Source organism: Chelonia mydas, chromosome 20 (genome assembly GCF_015237465.2).
Source record: "Chelonia mydas isolate rCheMyd1 chromosome 20, rCheMyd1.pri.v2, whole genome shotgun sequence".
NCBI classification, from domain to species: Eukaryota; Metazoa; Chordata; order Testudines; family Cheloniidae; genus Chelonia; species Chelonia mydas.
The window spans coordinates 14,299,041-14,320,422 of record NC_051260.2 but is presented as its reverse complement, the minus strand read 5'-3'; the positions used below and the strand labels follow the sequence as shown (position 1 = coordinate 14,320,422).

The following is a 21,382-nucleotide window of genomic DNA, read 5'->3' as shown; positions in this document are numbered from 1 at the left end:
CAAGAACGTCTGAGGAACAGTGGGAGGGGTGGGGAGAGAAATAAACAAGGGGAAATAGTTTCACTTAGTATAATGACTCCACCACTCCCAGTCTCTATTCAAGCCTAAGTTAATTGTATCCAATTTGCAAATTAATTCCAATTCCGCAATCTCTCGTTGGAGTCTGTTTTCGAAGTTTTTTTGTTGAAGGATACTCACTTCAAGATCAGAAATCGAGTGACCAGAGAGATTGAAGTGTTCTCTGACTGGTTTTTGAATGTTATAATTCTTGACATCTGATTTGTGTCCATTTATTCTTTTACGTAGAGACTGTCCAGTTTGCCCAATGTACATGGCAGAGGGGCATTGGGTTGTTAATGGGACTAGATGAATCGGTGACCGTGGGGATAAATAGATATTGTCTCTCTCTCTCCATACTCCACTCCCCACCCTGAGGATACAATCTGGATACAGCCCTTTAGCCCAGGTAAAGGGTTAGATCCCAGCTGTGTGGGTGTGAAGGGCCAGGCACCCCAATGTTCTGTCTACACTGCGTTGTAAATCCAGAGCTCAGACTCAGGTCTGAGCCCAACCACCCCCTACCATCCACTCACAAATCTGTCTGCAAGCCCTGCCCCCTCCCCTGCAAAACATGGTGAAGAGTGACCCCTAGTGGTCACTTCGGGCAAACAGGTGGCTGCCCCGCAGGGATTTCAATGGAGAAGGTGGGAGGAGATAGGGTTGGAAGCACTGCTATGAATTTGCAGTGGGGACAGGGAGGTTAGTGGATGGAGACTGCTCTGGGCTCAGTGCAGAAGCTGACCCACCCAGGGCATCTCACTGTAGATACCAGCTCCCCGGCCTGCCCCCTCCCGCGATCTCCCCGTGACAGCAAACCCACCTGTTGCTTCTACTGCTCAGATCGCTGGCTGCGTCTCTGGTTCTTGTCACCCCCTCCGGCTGTGCTTGATGGGAACTGATTTGCCTTACGAGGGGCAAACACGCCACAAAGAACGGCCACCCACCCTTCTTATGACAGAAACAGGGAGTCGCTTCTATTAAGTCTGCCGGTGACTTCCTAGCTGATCTTTGGGAAATCGCTCCCTTGCTCTGTGCCTCGGTTTCCCCACCTGTGAAACAGGGATCATACTGACCTGCCTGCCACATGGTGCATGTGTGTGAAAGAGACAGCAAGAGCATACAGCCCGGTTCTACGGAGAAGATAAGGTGTCTACTACTGCTGCAAGCAGAGGAGCTTTTCCTTTAGCTCAGGGGACCAAAGTCTTTGGGAGCAGAGCAGAGCAACTAGCCCCGGCTCCCCAAGCTGTGTGCACACAGGAACGAACTGTGACTTTTTTTTCCCAGTAGGTGCTTTTAAAAGGGGCCTGTCTCCTCTGCCAGCACTTATCCTGCTCACGAGAGAAGCTCTCTCTGATGCCCCTGGAGGAGAGGGGCACCCTTCCCTTGTAGCTTCTCCCTGGGGTGCGGGAGGGGGAAGCTCCCAGGCCTGCTCCACCCCAGCCCCCACATGGGCTCCCTTGCTCTGTGGTTTGGTGTTGTCAGTTGCAAAAGAGGAAGCTGTCGCTCTCAGGCATCGGTTTCCCAGACACGAGGAGGAGGCGGAGGCAGCCGAAGCCGTCAGCAGCCGGCCAGCAAGGACTCTCCGTCGGGGAGATGGAGCTGTGGAAGCAGTGTGCCAACTGGCTGATCCAGTGCCGGGTGCTGCCCCCCAACCACCGGGTGACCTGGCCCAGCTCCCAGGTGTGCGAACTGGCTCAGGCCCTGCGCGACGGCGTCCTACTCTGCCAGCTTCTCAACAACCTAATGCCCCACGCCGTCAACCTGCGGGAGATCAACCTGCGGCCCCAGATGTCCCAGGTGGGTGAGCGGGAGAACCGGGGGAGGAATGGGGCCGGGCAGCCTCCAGCCTCCCGGCAGCTAAGGTGTTAATCTGGGAGCTGAGCCGGAGGCTTATGGGATCCAGCTGGCCGTGAAGCGGTTAATGTCCATGGGGTGGGGGGGTTAATGGCATCAAGCTGGTAACTAAGGGGTAAACGTCAAAGGGGGAGGCAAGGCTTATGGGGGCTCACTGGCAGCTAAAGGGGAGGAGGGATTGAGACCCAGTTGACAGTTAAAGGGTTAACATCCAAGAGGAGGGGGAGTTCATGGAGTCCAGCTGATAGCTAAGGGGTTAGCACTGTGTGTGTGTTTGAGAGAGAGATGGAGCGGGGTTATGAGACCCGTTTGTCAAGCAAGGGGTTAACAGTAGTGTGTGTGTCTGGGGGTGGGGAGTTGCTGGGACAGCTGGCAGCTAAATGGTTAACAGCAGGGTGGTGGGTGGTTATGGGCCCCAGTTGACAGCTAAGAGGTTAACACGGAACTGGGGAGTCTTACATGCTTCCTCACCTGGCAGCTAAGGGGTTAACAGGAAGGTGGGTGGTGTGGGAGGAGGGTGCTTACAGGCATTGCTGTCTTTGGGGATGGGGAGGAAATGGGATCCAGTGGGGGGAAGCAGACACCAGCAACGAACCCTTCAGCAGCTAAGGGGTTAACAGCAGGGATGGCTGGGTGCGGGTGGGGGCTGAGATGGGCCCTGGGGTGAACCAGGCCCTGATGCCCTGGCACATGGGAATGCAGCCCCCTGGAGCAGGGCCAGGGCACTGGGGCAGCTCCCCTGGGTCAGGGCACAGGCAGGAGGGTGAATGATGGTGGGGTGGGGGCTGGCAAGCCCTGTTGAGTGGGGTTGGAGTCCTAGCTGCAAAGCCTTGGCGGGAGACGCGAGCAGGCCCTGGCTCTGTAGAGGACCGACAGTCACAGGAGGGGACTGGGGAGCGGATACCCAGCTGTGGAGCTGTGCCTGGAATTGGAGAGTGCCAGGCTCAGTGGGCCCTGAGCTGGGGCAGCGGGTAGGCCCTCAGTTTTGGGGCTTGGTGTGAGGGGAATTTACGACAGGACTGGGGAGCCCTGACTCCTGGATCCTATTCCCAGCTCTGGGAGGGGTGTGGGGTCAAGTGGGTGAGAGCAGGGACGAATGAGAGTCAGGACTCCTGGGTTCCATCCATGGCTCTGGGAAGGGAGTGGGGTCTAGTAGTTAGATCAGGGAAGGCTGGAAGTCAAGGTTCCTGGGTTCCTTTCCCAGCTCTGTCATGGTCCTGCTATTAGAGAAACAAGGTGGGTGAGGGAATATTGGACCAACGTTTACAACAACAATTGTCCTGCTACGAAAGATGCCAGTACAAATGGGGGGAGGGAGAGCTCAGTCGTTTGAGCTTTGGCCTGCTAAATCCAGGGTTGTGAGTTCAATCCTTGAGGGGGCCAATCAGGGATCTGGGGCAAAAATTGGGTATTGGTTCTGCTTTGAGCAGGGGGTTGGACTAGATGACCTCCTGAGGTCCATTCCAACCCTGATATTCTATGAAATGGACCCTCAAGTTACGTCTACACTTAAGTTTTCCCAGCATAGCTATACCAGCCATGCCCTCCTAGTGTGGACACTAAGGCCTGGTTTATATTGGAATAGCTGCACCGGCAAACCCTCCTAGTATAAAGACAACGAGGAGCCCGGTGGCACCTTAAAGACTAACGGATAGTTATTAGAGATGCAGCTTGTGGCAAATGAGTGCTTCCATCGTACAACAAAATAAATGATACCGGCACATACACGTCTAGGCCACGGTAACTGCAGTTCTAGCAGAGTTTTTGCTGGTAAGGGGATGTCACGTCCTTAAGCAACATTATTACACTGGCAACGTTTTTAATGTAGACCTGTCCTCAGAGGGCTTTCGCTGGAATTGCTGATTTTGGTTCTCCGGCCCTCTTCTCCTGGTATAGCCGCATCCCTACAAACTAGAGCTTAGCTAGGGCGGTAAAAACCCACATCCCTAACTGATGCAGCTAGGCTGGCGTTACTTTTAAGTAACCAGGCCCAAGCGTGTGAGATCTGGAAATCGTGGCCAGGAGGTGAATTAAGCCTCCATGAAATCTGATCTAGGCTCAAAGGAGGGTCAGAAGGGATGGAAAATCCGGAATTGGGTGTATTGAGATAAGGCAAAAGTTGGGCTTGGTTTCCACGCCTGACACATGCTCTGGGGTGAGGGGGCACTGATCGGTGCTGGCGGTGGTCTGCGTTCAGGATAGCAGGGCAGAATGGGCCAGCGTTTCTCTCAGTGGTAAGACAGTGACTGTCTGGAAATGAGTCCTCGGGTGTCTCAATCATTCCCATGTGATTGCGCGGAGAGACAAAAGAAGCAAATCGCTCCCAGTCTCTTACTCCTCAGAGACTAGAGGAAAAAGGGAGGCTAGGGCAGGCTCTGATTTACCCTGGTGTAAATCCAGCATGTCAAGGCACTTACTCCAGATTCACACCAGATCAAAAGGAAATGTGGGGGGTTGTGTTAGGTGAGCCCTTGTCTTTGTTAACTGAGGTCTTCCTCTGGGTACCATATCTAGAGTGACAATCATCCTGGAATCCTGCTTGGCAAGAAAGGCCTTGTGTCGTGCGTGCGTGGGAATAGGGGAGTCTCCCTTTAAATGATCTGTGAGTCCTCGAGTGACGCTCACTGTGTTCTGTGTTTGAGAAGCTGCCAGAAACCAGTCAGAGCAGGAGCGTGTGTGTGGCCAACCCTGGCATGATTGTGTGTTGCTGAGTCCCAATTGCAGTGTTTACTAACTGGGTTCTATGTGGTGTTGGGACTCAGGACTCCTGGGTTCTAGTCCCAGCTCTGGGAGGAAGCAGGACTGGGTATCAGGACTCCTGGGTTCTGGGAGGGAAGCAGGGTCGGAGCAGGCTGGCTGGGAGCTCTCCTGAGTTCTCTCTATTCCCAGCACAGGGAGGGAAGTACGGGTGAGTGGCGCAAGGGGTGGGGCGGCTGGGACTTTTATGTTCCATTTCGGAGCCTGCCACTGCTTCTGTCTGTGAAGCTGCTTCCCCTCCTGGCCCTCCGTTTCCCTATTTGCACAAATGGCAGATGACGACGCGGAACTTCTTTGGAAAGGCGTTATGCGGCAGTGCCATCTCAGGTTTCAGGGCTGACCGCTGACCAGGGTCAGCAAGAACTACCCGCTCCCTGGCTCTAGTGAACAGGATACCAGATTGGGAGTCAGGACGCCTGGGTTCCACCAACACGCCTGGGTGACCGGTCTCTCTCTGTGCCTCAGTTTCCTCCCTCTGGGGACAAGAATAAAACTCTTTGAGATTTGCGGATAGGGAGTGCTTTGCGGTCACATCATTAGATGCAACATATGGGCTTCCCTTGCTTCTGAAGCAACTTATCGGAACAAGAATTTTCCCCTGGGTCAAACTGGCAGGGATGTTGGTGGTTTTATGCCTTCCTGGCGGATCACCTGGGCGTGTCTCACCTGCTCTGCCATCACAGGGGCCTCAGTTTCTCCAGGTCTCTGTGTGTGGTACAAAGCAGTTTAGTCTCTTGAGGGCTGAAGTGCTTTGGTCTAAGTAGTCACTGGGCTCAGTATAGGGGTGTCTGGGTGGGATATAGTGGCCTGTACTCCACAGGAGAGCAGACTAGGTGATCTAATGGTCCCGTCTAACCTTAAACTCTATGAGACTGTGGAACTAGCTGGCACTGGGCTCAAGGGAGTGCTGGTCGATAAGAGTTTGGCAGACCGTATATTCCCTGCCTATCACCCAATAGGACTTGGGTCCTGAATAATAATCATCCCTAGCTCTCCCTTTTCATTGGTAGATCTCAATGGAGGTTAAGCAACAACATCCCTATTTTACAGGTGGAGAAACTGAGGCACAGAGCTGCCCGAGGTCACCCAGCTGCAGATCTGAGACTAGAATGCAAGTCTGTTGAGTCCCAGTCTAGTGCTCTGCCCATTAGGCTCTACTGCCTCTAGGAACTGGCCCCAACAAGATGTAAACTTGGCCTGGTGTTTAAAAACAACATCCCCATTGATTGGGGAAAATGCTGTAAACAGCTCCTGTGGTGTTTAGATAGTCAAATCCCCGGTGAGGTTGCCTGTTACGGGACTGTTCCTAGGGTGACCACTGACTGAACAATGGAGCCAGAATGCCCCAGGCAGGCTTTCCCAAGAAGAGGAGCTTTAAGGAAGCTGCCAAGCGAATTATCTTGGTTGACACACCTGTCACGGTCATTGAACTGAATGCCCCAGAGCTCAAAGCGACAGCGGCTTGAACTGAAGAGCCAGGCTTCCCTAGCTGCCTCTCAAAATCCCCCTCCCCCAGCGGTTTTAACGCTCCCTCACTTCCCGTCCTGGACTGTTGTGTGCTGTGGCTCTGCCACTGTTAAGCAGCTGCTGCATCCCACTCCAGAGGTGGTTGCATTTCAGTGGTGGGTGGGTGAGCCCTGTGCTCTGGGGCTGTAACAAGCTCGTGTTCTCTGTGGATAGGGGCTTCAGGGAGATCCGTAATGTGCACTCGGTGCTGGGTTATACTGTGATTTAGCCAGGTCTTGTTGGTCCTTGGATGGGAAACCCAGAGTGCTGTTGCGGGCGGGTTGCTACCTGACTCCAGGACGGACCCCAATGCACCGTCACCGGGGTGCTGCACTTTGGGAGACCATCCAGAGCATCCCTGGTGGTCGGAACAACCTAGGACTCAGCTGTGATGACTGTAAATAGGATTCTCTACGGAGGCTGCTGGACACACACCAACCCTATGGTTCTCTCTTGGCCCCTGGTGTCACTTAGTCCTGGTGTCACCGCCATGGAACGCCCTGCTGGCTAGCTCTCACCTGTTCTGAGGCTCTCACCACTTCTATATTTCGGAGGTGCCTGTCACTGGGGGATTTAGGTCACTAAAGAGCCCAGGGCAATTTGCTCAAGAGTGTGAACCCTGGTGCTCTACCCGATTTCTAATCTCAGTCGTTCCATTCTGCCTCTCTAAATTATCCCCCTTGCTGTTTTAATTCTCCTTCACTTTCTGTCCCAGGCAGTATTGCGCGTTTCGGCTGTGCAGCTGTTAAGCAGCTGTTGCATCCCACCCCAGAGATAGCTGCATTTCAGTATTGGGTGAGCGATCCCTTGCGCAGTGTTGCCACGTACCATTGATCAGCTGCCACATCCCACCTCAGAGGCAGCTGCATTTCAGTGCTGGGTGAGCAATCAATGTGTACCATTGCAATTCAGCTATTAAGCAGCTGCTGCATCCCACCCCAGAAGTGGCTGCATTTCAACACTGGCTGAGTGATCCCTTGCACAGTGTTGCTGTGTCCCGTTGGACAGTTGCTGTGTCCCACACCAGAGGTGGCTGCATTTCAGTGCAGGGTGAGCAATGCCTGCTCAGCATCACCATATGCCGTTGATCAGCTGCCATGTCCTACCTCAGAGGTGGCTGCATTTTAGTGGTGGCAAAGTGATCCTTGTCTAGTTTGTAAAGTGCTCTGAGGTCTCATGGGATGGATGATGCGCTGTGTAAATTAGAGGTGGACTTGAACTTCAGTGCAGTCCATGAACCGATATTCAGAGGGCGTTTGGATCCAACCCTAGGCGTGCTAGCTGCTCCATTGGTGAGTGAACACAGGCTTGGTTGAGAGTCTCTAGCCCCTTGGTTGCAGGGGAAGATGGGTGAGGGGGCGGCCAATCAGAGCTTTCCCAGGAGACATGAAACGTACCAGCCTCCCTGCACGTGTGTGTGACTCGGGCAGATGCTGAGAGAGCAAAGCTGTTTGTTTCGCTGAAACTCTTCATTCTGCTGGGCTTGCACTCAAGTTCCTTCCTCAGTTCCGCTTGCGGGAGCTGCTCGCTCTCGCTGCTTCTCCCCAGAGCTGCTTTCCACGCTGCTCCCAACTTGCTGTGGTGCGATTTTCAAAAGCGCCTACATGACTTAGGTGCCTAAAGTCCCATTTTCAGAAGTAAATTGGGGTCCCAGGAGCCTAAGTATCATTGAAAGTCAATGGGATTTTGGCACCTAAATAGAGCTGGGGCCTTTGCAGCAACCGGCACATCGGGGCCCTGATCTCAGTCAGGGTCTGTGCAGCACCTGGCACAACGGGGCCCTGATCTTGGTCGGGGTCTGTGCAGCGCCCGGCACAATGGGGCCCTGATCTCAGTCAGGGTCTGTGCAGCGCCCGGCACAACGGGGCCCTGATCTTGGTCAGGGTCTGTGCAGCGCCCGGCACAACGGGGCTCTGGTCTCGGTCGGGGTCTGTGCAGCTCCCGGCACAACAGGGCCCTGATCTCGGTCAGGGTCTGTGCAGCGCCCGGCACAACGGGGCCCTGATCTCGGTCGGGGTCTGTGCAGCGCCCGGCACAACGGGGCCCTGATCTTGGTCGGGGTCTGTGCAGCGCCCGGCATAATGGGGGCCTTGATTTCAATCAGGGTCTGTGCAGCATCCAGCACAATGGGGGACCCCAATCTAGGTTGGGGCCTCCGGCTGCTACCCTAATACACATAATATCCAGAATTGTAATAATTATTGGTGGTCACATTGTGAAAGGAGATTAAACTTCAGGGTTTGAGATGATCTCTGAGACCAGGAGACCTAACGTGAGGGGCAGATTATTCCCCATTTGCTACTGCAGGGTAAACCTGGTCTGTGCAGGAGACAGAACCTCCTTGTCCCAGCTGGTGGAACTACCTGACACAAGAACTAGGGACCATTCCCAAACCTCCCCCTCTTCCTCTGAACCATCTGGCACTGACCACTGTCAGAGAAAAGATCCTGGGCTGCAAGGACCTCGGGTCCGATCCTGTCCAGCAATCCCTGTGTTCCTAGTAATCTAATCTGGTTCTCGTCCCCTGCCGCACTGAATCAGAGCAACGGTCTAGCTAGCCTGGTGTGCGACCCACTGCCATATTATTATTATGTATTAGGTGCATTATGGTATTGCCTAGGAGCCCCACTCATGGATCAAGACCCCATGGTGCTAGGCGCTGCCCATGAACACAGAACAAAAAGACGGTCCCTGCCCCAACCAGATCTGGCCAATGGCCCATCTACTCCAGCATCCCGTCTCGTGGTGCGGTGGGTCACAGCGCAGGGATCATTGCGCCATGACATGGGGTCCAGGGAATGCACCGAAATAGTTTAAGTCCTTCCTGGAGGGATGCGCCCGATGAGCAGTGATGGGGAACCGCCCCTCGGCCACTGGACCCCTCCCTGGTGGAGTCCCACAGAAATCCATTCTTCTGCTGGTCCCAGTCAACATAGCCATGCGGGCACGAGGTGAACCCGGTCAGACAACATTGACTTAAGTACCAGCAATAAGCAGATGTTGCCTATCCATCACCATGCACCGCCCACCCCCATGTGGCCCAGGGACGGGACGAGGTCAGCGCGTGGCTGAAGAGACGCTGAACCTGAGCAAGACAGAGGAGATGCTGGAGGACAGAGGGAAGCCCGCTGAGGACTGTGCAACCGGCTGGCTAGGGGACTCCATCCCATCCTGCTGGACAAAGACCTGGCCTCAGTGACTCAGGCCTTCGTCACTGAACTACAGCCATGTGATAGACCTGGCTGAAGCCTTCAGTGCGTGGGAAACTCCAGCTCATACAGTACTCTGCAGCACGCCTCCCGCAAACCCATCACCCTGCCTGTTGCTCTCAGCACCAGCTCCCGTTGGATAGAGAGTCAAGTTCAAGGGCTCAGTCTTTCTCGTCAAGTTTCTTGCTGGCCTGGTCCCAGCCTAAAGCTCCGGGATGCGGCCTGTGGTCAACATTCCTGCTGCTCAGGCCCCAGACAGAGCCTCCTTGTCCCAGCCGGTGGAACTACCTGCCACAAGAACTAGGGACCATTCCAAACCTCCCCTCCTCCTCTTCCAAGCACCAGACACACTTCTCCGATCAGCCTTCTCCAGTACAAACCCAGTGCGGTGCAGGCAAATACAACAGACCCCAGATAGTGCTTCACTGCAGAGATAGCCCGGCTGATTGGCGCCTGGCTCGGCTTAGCCCGGGCAGGAGCAGCCCAGCCCGACCCCAGTTACTGGTCCACTAGCTGCCGCTGCTCGAACGGCTGCAGGCACATGCCCGGGCATCTCAGTGCAGCATTAAGCTCTGATCCTTGTGGGAGAACTTCTCTGCCCTTGTGGGAAGGGTGGGAAGGCGTTGGAGAACTAGAGTGGTTTTAACCTGCATCCACACTGCAAAGTGCAAGTGGCACCCGGCTCTAACCCGCTGGGCCAGCTGGGCGGGGTTTGTGTGTGGATGGAACCAGAAGGGGAATTGCGGGGCCATGCTGCAAAGGCTAACTCTGCAGTGAAGACCTGCTCTTCACCTGGGAACTCGCCTTGCGCTTTGATTCCCTTTGGGGAGCATGCTCAGAGCCCTGCGGGGGCGTGGAGACCTCAGAGCTCTGGGGTTTCTGAAAGGGCAGCTACAGACAGAGCCGGTGGTTTCCAGCTAGCACAAGGCCCCCAAGCCACAGAGGAGCTTGTCTCCAGAGCAGCCGCAGAGAGAGGAGATGGGTCTCTGCAGCCCAGACTCAGCCTGGCTAAGGTCAGACCTCGCGAGTAGAGCGGGGCTCTGCACTGAGCCCCTGAATCACTAATAGCGAGGGAGGCAGCATCGTGGCGCTGGTGGGAGTTGGCCCTGCGGCAACTCCGTTAGCATCCTGCATCAGGGCTGCTCATAGCCCACTGGCCGTCCCAGTGGGGCAGCTGGGGGCCCCGGGGGCTTGATTCTTGGTGATGCTAAGGGCCCTTTAGGCTGCTCCAGGAGCGTACACCCGCCCTGAGCATCCCCTCCACCCACGTGGGGGCCTCCCCACCTGATGGATCTGGTGGAAGGGGCAGGCTCTGCTCCCACAGAGGGTGGAGCAGTGGCACGGCTAGAGTGCACCGCGCTGCAGCTGTTCTTTGCTTCCCAGGGGCCACTGAGTTAGAGCAGCCCTGAGGCTGCTCTAACTTGGACCAGAAGCCGGGCAGGGCCCAGAATACGAGGAGCACAAAGGGTGGTTTAAAGGCCCCCCCCGCACCATTTCTGCCCAAAGCAGGGGAATGGGGTAACTGAGAATCAAGCGCGAGGGGTGGGGTCTAAGCCGGTGTAACTGACACCAATGATGTAATGGACACCGATGAGCCGCCCGCTCAGACTCGGTCTGGATTCACTTGCTGCTAAGCGTGTGCTCCAGGCAGCACAACATCCAGTGGGTAGGTCTGATATGGGACATCCCCAGCCCAGGCTGTGCAGACACAGCCAGAGGAAAACGCCAGCCCTATTGCGCTCATTGGTTGCTCTCTGCGGTAGCCAATTTCCCCCGTGGGGGGTCGGGGGAGGAGGAAGCCGTTCTGATGGCTCTGCAGAGCTTCCTGTTTCCGGCCCAGCCCTCCCTAGTCGTAAAGAGATGTGGCTGGTGGAAGGGAGCATGACTTCTCAGTGGATCTTGCACCACCCAACCGGGCATCGCCAGTCCCGGTGCAGCCTCACCAGACCCCCATGCGGCCTCGCTTTGTCAGCCCCCAGGCGGCAGCCCCAGCCCCAGCATGGCATTGCCAGTCCCCTTGCCGCATTGCCAGCCTGGCTGTGACGTTGCCATGTCCCACGCAACGTTGCCAGCCTCACGTCTGCCAAAAAAATACAGTGCAGCCCCATCCAAAAAAAAATAAAAAAATTGTGAGATTGGCTTTAAAATCATGAGATTTTTAAATAACAACAAAAGTGGGGGTTCTCTTTATGTGACTTTTAGTGGTTGTGCCCTTTAGGTTTCAGAGTTTCAAGCTTCAGATTGTGAGGTCTTTGGGGGAAGGGACTGTGTACGTACAGCACCCAGCACAATGGAGTCCTGGGTGATAGCTACGTAAGTTACCTAGCTGGCCCCCATCACTGTCGGATCTGAGCACCTCCCAGTCTTCAATGTAGTCATCCCAACATCCCATGAGACAGGGCATTGCTATTATCCATATGATACAGATGGGGAAACTGAGGCGCAGAGAGATGGAGTGACCTGCCCATGGTCACCCAGGGAATCTGGAGCGAAGCTAAGAATTGACTCTGGGTCTCCCAAATTGTACGTTAATGCCTTTACCCCTGGATGATCCTTCCTGTCTGGGATACAGGTAATCTGGTGTTTACCGAATTCAGGTTTGCTCCTTCTCCCCTTGAACTATCCCACGGCCGTGAACTTTCCCAGGCTACACTCTCTCTTGGCTTCTCTGTCCATTAGTGCTCTGTTGAGTTTGGTGGAGTCAAACCAGAGATGAGTTTTGACCCATTGGGCTGGATTCTTGCTTATGCTAAGATCCTTCCGATTGCTCTGGCCCCTGAGAACCCTTCCAGTGCAGGGAGCCTCCAGCTTCACTGTGGCTATTCCTACTCTCCAGGGCCCGAAGGGGTCGGATTGAGAGCATGGCTGGAGTACACTGAACTGTGTGTATTTTCCACCCCTCCCTCCCGGCCCTGAGCCCATAGGGGGTGGACGAGGGGTATGGCTGGTGTGCACTGCTCTGTGACTATTCCTGTTCCCCTTGGGTTCATAGGGCGAAGAGCATGAGTTAGAGCAGCCCAGAGGTTGCTCTCACTGATGCCAAGAGCCAGGCAGGGCTCTGCACAGCCCCAGCATCCAGGGAATGTAAGAGGGTGCATAAAGCCACTTAACCACCCCTACCTTGGGCATTCCCCAAGCAGCAGAGCTGGTTTCCATCGCCCCAGGGTTGGCAGTGGCATCTCGTTGCTCTGCTGAGTTGGGCCTGGTTACACTGAGTTCAGGTCTGGATTCTTTGGCCTGTTCTAGCACCAGGGCCCCAGGTGCTCCCCCAGAGCTGGGCGCATTCTGTTCCGGGGTTCTGGGTCTGACGCGCCCCCTTCCCCAGTCTCTCTTTCTCTTTCGAACTCGGGGTTCTTGAAATTTAGCAAGGAGAGGAAAGTGAAACCAGGGAGTCGGGGGCATATTTGCGGCTGATGAGCTCAGCTTGCGGTGGGCTCTGTGGGCTTAGCTGGCCCAGGGCCTCCGGGCTGTGAACGAGCTAGATGACGGGGGGTGTGAAGCTTCCAGTTACTGTAAATGGGGGGAGAAAAAGGGGGGAAGGAGGAAGTTTAGAGGAGAGGAGGCAGGCAGGGGAAGGGGGAGGGGGAGGAGAAGGGGTGAGGAAAAGGAAGTAGGGGGAGGGGAGGGCATACTGGGGGAGGTGCAGGAGAGAGGAAGAGGAAGGCGTGGGGGAGGGAATCCAGAGGTGGAGGAGAGAAAACAAGTGATTTTAAAGAGCAGAAGTGGCTCAGCTCCTGTGGACCCCCCGTCCCGCCGTCGCTGGGGTGGGGGGGCTGCAGCCGGGTGTTCCTGTGAGAGACGGGGTGGAGCTAGGCCTTGCTTCTTGGCCCGAGTGTCCCCATCCCATCAAACTGGAGACCCCCCTCCCAAATGTGAGCGCCCGCAAACTTCTGGGGTGTTTAAAATCAAAATTCCCCAATAGGCCAGGCCAAACACACGCCACTTCTACGATCCAGAGCGGGTGGCGCACCCTCCCCAAAAATATCACGGGTCTGTCCCTTGCTCAGGCCGTCAGCCTCGGTCAGGCCCCAGAGGGCTAGGCCATAGTTTCCTGCAAAAGTTTCCTCCCCCAAACAAGGTTGAAATCTTGTAAAACTTCATGGACCGATAATCCAGGTTCTCCCCCACCCCCACCCCAGTTCAGGTCAATAGAAATATTTCGGTTTCAAGAATTTTGAAATGTTTCATTTTGATTTCATCCCTTATTTGATTGAAAAGCAATTTTTTTCAACTCTAATTTGCTTACATTTTCAAAGAGGGAACCAGAATTTTCCTTGAGAAATTTTTCCCGTCGATGCAGAATCTTTTGACAACTTCAGAACTTTTTTCAACGGGTTTTTTTGTTTTTTTTTAAGTCGAAACCTGTTTCACCTGTTTTTCTTAGCAGAGATCATTGTCAGAACCAACCCTTTCCCCTGAAACGTTTCGTAAGATGTATTTTGTCAGTGAAAAAAAACCTTCTCCTGAAAAGTTCCTGTCTGGCTCTAGTCTCAAGTGATGTTAATGTGATGGCCACCATTTTGACTGCCACACTGGGGATAGACCTGGGAACCTCCAGAGCGTAAACTGATGCTGTGGCTTGCCCTAGCTCACGCTGTAATCGACACATATCCTCTGTGGATCAGGGACCGACTGGGATCTGTAGTTACACGCTGACACGGGGGGATTAGGCTACGATTTTGGAGACTAAGCATGACCAGAGCCGGTTGGTCCTTGGGATGAGAGATGAGTGGGGGTGCGTTAAAGTGTTTCCTCCCTGTTGCCTCTTCAGCACCAACCCGCAACCAGGGCTTCTCGGTGCTTGTCCCTTTCCTCATCTGAACAACACCAAAACACAGACTTCAACCGACGCTTCCTCTCGAGCTTGACTGTTGCTTTTTATAAAACCTCCTCAGTTCCTAACCTTAATTTTCTCTGGGATGCACATGCCTTTTCATACTCTCAGGCTGGAATTAGTAGGACCCCTCTGCTCTGGAAGCAAGCGTGAGTCGACAGAAATAGTGCTGCGTTTCGGAGCTGTGAGAGTGGTGCAAAGGCTCCACCTCTCTGTGCAGGGACGTGGCATCGGGGTGAGTCAGCAAAAGTAGCTCTACATCTCCACATGAAGTTCTTGGCATTGGGGTGAATTGGCAGAGATATTGCTCAGCATGGTCCTGGCATCGGGGTGTGTCAGGAGAAGTTGCCTTGCATCTCTGTGAAGGGTCTTGGTACTTGACAGCAGGACATTCAAACCCTTCGATACTCCTGAGCTGCAATAAAAGTACCCACCTGTCCTGGCTGCCAGGGTGAATCAGGAGAAATAGCTCTACCTCGGCACACAGGGTTCCAAACCTTGATGCCCCTGGGCTGTCCAGCTTTCCTTGTGTGCTTTGAAACATAATGCTTGTTTTTTCCCCTTTAACAATGCCATACACATACACACGATTTGTTACGCAAACCTTAATCCTGGACCATTTGCTTAGAATGGCAGAAAGGCTATTTTATGAATCTGTACTGCCAAGATAATTTCTGGAGGCTTTTGCGTCTTTGGGATAAAGGCCATTCAAGGAGCAGCCATAGTAGCGGGGCTGATGTGATGAACCACTGCAGCTGGATAGCTGCAAAGACAGTCCACCAGTAGATCTTCTCTCCTGACAGCTTCCTGCCTGGGGAGGAGGGATGGAGACCCTATCAAAATTCCCAGCCTGCTCTCATGCCAGCCATGTTGAGGCCTTAAAAAGCCTGTAGCATCATGGCTGAAATGTAAGATCTGTCCAAGTATGTGTCTTAGGTCCCATTCAGCAGCAGCCAACGTGTGACCCTCCGCAGAAGCAGGTGTTTGGAGGAATGGTTGGCTGTGGTGATCTGGAATCTTTATATCTAGGTCTCCAATTTACTGGCAGAGGGCTAGGGAATGAAATTCATCCCCAGAGATTTTCAGATGGGGAGGGACCATTCGATCATCTAGTCTGCTCTCCTGCATAACACCCGGCCATCCGCTCGTGACCTGTGTTGAGCTCCTAGTCAAACTGGAGCCAGATCTCTAAAGATCTGGGCTCCAACTTAGGCACCGGAAGAGGTGACCAGGTTTTCAGCAGAGCTCAGCTCAGATCTCCGCTGAATCTCAGAGGATGAGCTCCCAGGCCATGTGTTCTGCCTTCTGCTCTTTACGCAAAACAGCCGTGTGGGCATAACCAAATAACCTATTGTGTTCACTGCATATATACAAACACACAAGGCCCAGCTCCGGCCACACCGCTTGCTCTGGTTGGTTTCTGGTGGCTTCTAAAACACGGAACATAGTGTGCACCATCGGAGGGCTCCCTCGGTATTTAAAGGGATACCACCCTATTCCTGTACACCACAGGAAATGGGCATCTTCTGGCAAACTTTTGACGGGGGCAGGAATGCCAGGAGACCCGGAAGGTTAAGGATGACTCCCAAGATTATAAGATGGGAAAGCAGGTTCATGAAGCTATTATGGGTATTACAGTAACATCTAGAGATGCTGACCAAGATCAGGGCTTCATTGTGGGGGTGTAGTACACACATGAGGCAGCACCTGCCCCAAAGGGTTTATAGTCTAAAGGTGGGAGGGGAAACTGAGGCACAGCAAGGAGAAGAGATTTGCCCAGCATCACTTAGTAAGCTAGTGGAAGAGCTGGGAATGGAACGCATGTTTACTAAGTCCTAGCTTGGTGCCCTATCCACTAGTCCAGACTGCCACTCGAGGTAAGACGGAGCCAGCTTGCTGATGGGGCCGGCGTGAGAGAGAAAGTTGGCAGGAAGGGGACAATTGTGGTTAAAGTGTGAAACGGCCTAACCACTATGGGAGAGGGCGTGGCCTGGAGAGGGAGACGAGACAAGATGCCCAGGGGTGGGACTGGTGCAACACATGTTGTTTAGGGGTTGGGGACACCAGGATAGTGGGGCAGACGACCAAGGAGGTTGCAGTGCCCAAGGCTGAGGTCAAGGAAGAGGGTCTCCTGAGGGATTTGAGGTCAGCAAATGGAAGAGGATATGTCCCTTTGCCACTGTCCATTCTGCAAGTGATGGTGCCCCATTCTGCAGCCTTCAGGCCTTCCAAGAGCAGATCCCCTGGGAGAGTTGGTAGCTTTGACCGGCTACAGTGAAGGTCCGAAGCTTAGCTGTTTCAGCAGCTCCAAGTGGGTTTTGCATTCAGAGCATGTGCAGGCCAGGAGCCTAAGCCATCTCTTCTGGGAGCAACTGGCAGACGCAAATCTCAGGCCAGTTTTGAATGTCTCACGGATTGCACCTAACCACTGAGACCTCACAATGCTTTGGAGACACATCTCAGTCTATTTCAGTGATGGTGACTAAAACAGGACTCAGACTTGGGCCTTATCTATGGTGGGATTTTAAGCCACCGGTGTAGCTACGCTGGTGCAGCATAGAGGGGCCTTAAAGCGGGTGGAAACAGCCTCCCTGAGAATCTCCCCACAGAGGGGACCAGTGTGGAACTTGTAAGAGCCCTACAGCTACTGTGTTCCCAGCCTCACAGCCAGAATACACTGCACGACAGCTATTTTCAGCTTCCTAGTGAAGCAGAGGAAGAATTAGAACAGCCTTGAGGCTGCTCTAAATGACCCCAGTGGCCAGGCAGGGCCTCAGAATGCAGCACTGGGAAGGGGTTGATAGCCCCCCTAGCCTTTTCGCTGCCCCCAGGCAATCCCAGAGGCACAGCTTCTGGGAGGTATTTAGGCACCTAACTCCTATTGAGTTCAGTGGAAGTTAGGAGCTCAAATACCTCTGATGGTCTGGGCCCAAGTCTCTGGGAATGAGCGTGTTTCTCTGTTCTAGTAATTACCCTGGGGAAGTTTTATGGCCTGTTTTATACAGGAGATCAGATGAATTCTTCCATCAACCTAGTGTTGTCTACATTAGGGGTTAGGTCGGTTAACTTCACCATTCAAGGGGGGTAGATTTTTCACACCCCTGAGCTACGTATCTGGGTCGACTGAAGTGTTTAGTGTAGACCAGGCCATAGGCTTGGAGTTAGTGAAAACAAAGTGTCATATTTATTACACTAAGAGCAAATCTAATACAACACGGAGCTGGATGTATTAAAGAAACAGGTTTATGCACAGAAACTGCTCATCTCATCCTATCTGTGTCACTCTGTCTTAAGCTTCTTCATTTGCAAATTTTGTGCCATGACCTGGCTGTGCCTGATGTCACCTCCCAGCACCAGCCTTTGCTGTTTGGGTGGCTGGAACGGCTTGCGGTGTCCCGCACCTTCTCTGAGGAATCTCCCCCCACCCCCCCCGGAGCACACCTTCTGTCTGACCCTCCAACTCCCTGTCCCCTGGGACTGCCCTGTCACCATTCCCAGATCCCCCTCTCTCGAGATCTGCTCTCCCCCTGACGAACCCCGCACAGAGGCTTCCAAGACAGGGACTGAGCTGAGGGCTCAAGCGGATGAGCCGGCCCGTAGCAGGCTCATGTCCTGGGGATTGAGCAGTGGGACACGATGCTGCTTTACTGGTGGCCACCAGTCCCAGCACAGAGAAGGCACTGGTGAGGAAAAGGCCTGCCGTCCCCAATTTATTATCATGTACCTGTAACGCAGCAGCCCCTGGGCCCCCAGTCAGGGATCAGGGACCTCTGGGGCTGCCACAGACACGTGGCCATAAAAGGGAAGTCCCTGCCCCAATGAGCTCGCAGATTAAGCATCAACTCCTGTTTCCTTTTCAGTTCCTGTGTCTCAAGAACATCCGCACCTTCCTCTCCACCTGCTGCGATAAATTCGGCCTGCGCAAGAACGAGCTCTTTGAAGTCTTCGATCTCTTCGACGTACGGGATTTCGGGAAGGTCAGCCTTTGATTGGTTGGATTATTGATTGGTATCTATTTGGTGCCTGTCATTGTGGCATCTGGGCAACTCACGGTCTTTAATGCATTTTTCCATGGAACCCCATTGCATAGCAGGGAAATGCTAATATCCCTGTGTTAAGATGGGGAAACTGAGGCACAGGGTGGCTAAATGACTTGCCCACGGTTCCCCAGGGAGTCGGTGGCAGAGCAGGGAATGGATCCCCCAGTCTTGTTCTCGACTCTGAGATGGTCTGTGGAGAATTGGGTGATCGGATGTCCCGATTCTATTGGGACAGTCCCGATTTTTCGGTCTTTTTCTTATATAGGTTCCTATTACTCCCACTCCGTCCTGATTTTTCACATTTGCTGTCTGGTCACCCTAGTGGGGAAACTGAGGCTCAAAGAGGGGAAGTGTCTTGACAAAGGGCCACACAGCGCATCAGCAGTAGAGCCAAGAATCCTTGCGCCTAGTGTCCCTCTCTAACCACTAAACCACACTTATTCTCAGAGCTGGTAATGAATCCACAAGACCTGGCTCCCAACCCAATGCCGCCCCCCCCCCATAACCACTAGACACCACTACCCTCCCAGGGCTGGCAATAGAACCCAGGTGTCCTGACTCCTAGCCTCCCTGCTCTAACCACTAGGCCTCACTGCCTTCCCCTCCTCCTCTCCTAGAGCTGGAGAAAGAACTCAAGAGCCCTGGCTCCTGGGTGCCCCCCTGCTCTGACCACTAGCCCCCACCCCCCTCCCAGAGCTGTGGATAGAACCCAGGAGTCCTGACTCCCATCCGCTCCGTGCCTTGCTCTAACGTACACCCCACTGCTGTTTAGACAGTGTACAGTATAACCATTTCCCGTATCAGAATAAAGGGCCACGTTGTGTGTTTAGGTTTCAGAGTAGCAGCCGTGTTAGTCTGTATTCGCAAAAAGAACAGGAGGACTTGTGGCACCTTAGAGACTAACCAATTTATTTGAGCATAAGCTTTCGTGAGCTACAGGTCACTTCATCGGATGCATACAGTGGAAAATATAGTGGGGAGATTTTATATACACGGAGAATATGAAACAATGGGTGTCACCATACACACTGTAACCAGAGTGATCAGGAAAGGAGAGCTATTTCCAGCAGGAGAGTGAGGGTGGGGGTGGCGGGGGGGCACCTTTTGCAGTGATAATCAAGGTGGGCCATTTCCAGCAGTTGACAAGAACAGTAGGAGGGGAAATAAACAAGGGGAAATAGTTTTACTTTGTGTAATGACCCATCCACTCCCAGTCTTTATTCAAGCCTAAGTTAATTGTATCCAGTTTGCAAATTAATTCCAATTCTGCAGTCTCTCCTTGGAGTCTGTTTTTGAAGTTTTTTTGTTGAAGAATTGCCACTTTTAGGTCTGTAAGCGAGTGACCAAAGAGATTGAAGTGTTCTCCAACTGGTTTTTGAACATTATAATTCTTGACGTCTGATTTGTGTCCATTTATTCTTTTACGTAGAGACTGTCCAGTTTGGCCAATGTACGTGGCAGGGGGGCATTGCTGGCACTTGATGGCATATATCACATTGGTAGATGTGCAGGTGAACGAGCCTCTGATAGGGTGGCTGATGTGATTAGGCCCTGTGATGGTGTCCCCTGAAGAGATCTGTGGACACAGTTGGCAACGGGCTTTGTTGCAAGGATAGGTTCCTGGGTTAGTGTTTTTGTTGTGTGGTATGTGGTTGCTGGTGAGTATTTGCTTCAGGTTGGGGGGCTGTCTGTAAGCAAGGACTGGGCTGTCTCCCAAGATCTGTGAGAGATCTGTGTGTTTAGCGTGCCATAGTGAGACCCATTGCCCCAATCTTGTCTCTCCCCCCTCCACCCACACCAGAGAAGTGGAACCTCTTTTTGGTTTTTTCAGTTTCTTTTTACACCTGAGGTTTCTCAAATAGTTTCAGAAAGAGTCAGAGTCCTCCCAAACCCAGCTCCCCTGCCCCCTAACCCCAGCCTCAATGAGTCACTGCCAGCATTTAGCAAGTGCTGTAACGAGTGGTTGACAAGCTGTGAACCGATTTGGTGAAAAATATCAACATGTCAACATGGATCGAAACAGACCCATTTGCACAAAAATATTTGTGAATTTTTGTGGGTGACTTTTGTGTGTGAAAATGTGAAATGTTGGTGGAAATGTTAGCGACCAATTGTGCGATAATGGTGAAAATTGTCATGAAAATATTAGTGAAAATTTTCTTGAAAACTTTAGTGGTTTTGGGGAAAATGCACACAGATTTTGGGGAAAATATTAATGAAAATCTTCAAGAAATACTAGTGAGTTAGGGGGACAATATTTGGGGGGGGAAAAGGGGGGAAAGTGAAAATATTGATGAATTTGGGGGTGAAAATTTTAGTGACATTTTTACCAAAATTGTCATTAACATTTTTTTTCAAAATAATTGTCCAACGTTTTATTGCATTTTTTTCCTTTACTGAAAAATTTCGTATTAAAATGGTAAACAAAAGATCTGAAAAAGAACCCCAAATGGAGCATTATTATTGTTTTTAAATCTCGTGATGTGTAAGCCAATCTGGCTCCCGATTTTTGAATGCTTGGGGCTGGCCATAATGAATTTATCGTTGCAGCCAAGGCCATTGCAAGGCTGGGACTTTCAGACTGAGCCTTCAAGGAGAGCCACTTGCCTCCTAAAGCAGTACGGTCTAGTGGCTAGAGCAGTGGACTAACCCTCACGAGATGTGGGTTCTATTCCTGACTCTGTGAGACCTTGAAGACGCGACAATTGCTCTGTGCCTCAGTTTCCCCAACTATAAAATGGGGTTAATGGCTCACTGTTGTAAAGTGCTTTGAGTATGTATCTGTTGGACAATAAATCTTCTCCCTTTAGGTCAGGGGGTCTCACAACAACTCTCATTGGTGGCTGCCCTGACACTTTCCCCCTAAAATACTTAATTAACTGTAGGAAAAACAGTTAACTATGCACAGAGTCACACCCAGATCACTGTAATTTATATTTCTAGGGGTTTTTGGCAGACTCAATAACAAAAATAATGCCTCCCCCTTCCGCCCCCTCATCCAAGGCTTAATGGGTCCTGGGGCTTGCTGTGAAAAGTGGCATTTGTATAGTTCAGGTTTCAGAGGAGCAGCCGTGTTAGTCTGCATCCTCAAAAAGAACAGGAGGACTTGTGGCACCTTAGAG

General features: G+C 52.8%; 1 protein-coding gene across 4 annotated transcripts in view; it reads left to right on the top strand.

Moving 5' to 3' along the window:
- The first annotated feature begins 1,283 nt into the window (after positions 1 to 1,283).
- Positions 1,284 to 21,382, top strand: part of VAV1 (vav guanine nucleotide exchange factor 1) — a 57,206-nt gene continuing 37,107 nt past the window's right edge. The window contains exons 1-2 of one of the 4 annotated variants that reach the window (XM_037888026.2): positions 1,284 to 1,857; positions 18,081 to 18,197. In XM_037888026.2, the coding sequence (XP_037743954.1) occupies positions 1,654 to 1,857; positions 18,081 to 18,197 (321 nt within the window). In that variant the 5' untranslated portion in view covers positions 1,284 to 1,653. The remainder of the gene's footprint in view (positions 1,858 to 18,080; positions 18,198 to 21,382) is intronic. The other 3 variants (XM_037888027.2, XM_043532862.1, XM_037888028.2) reach the window with 3 other exon arrangements.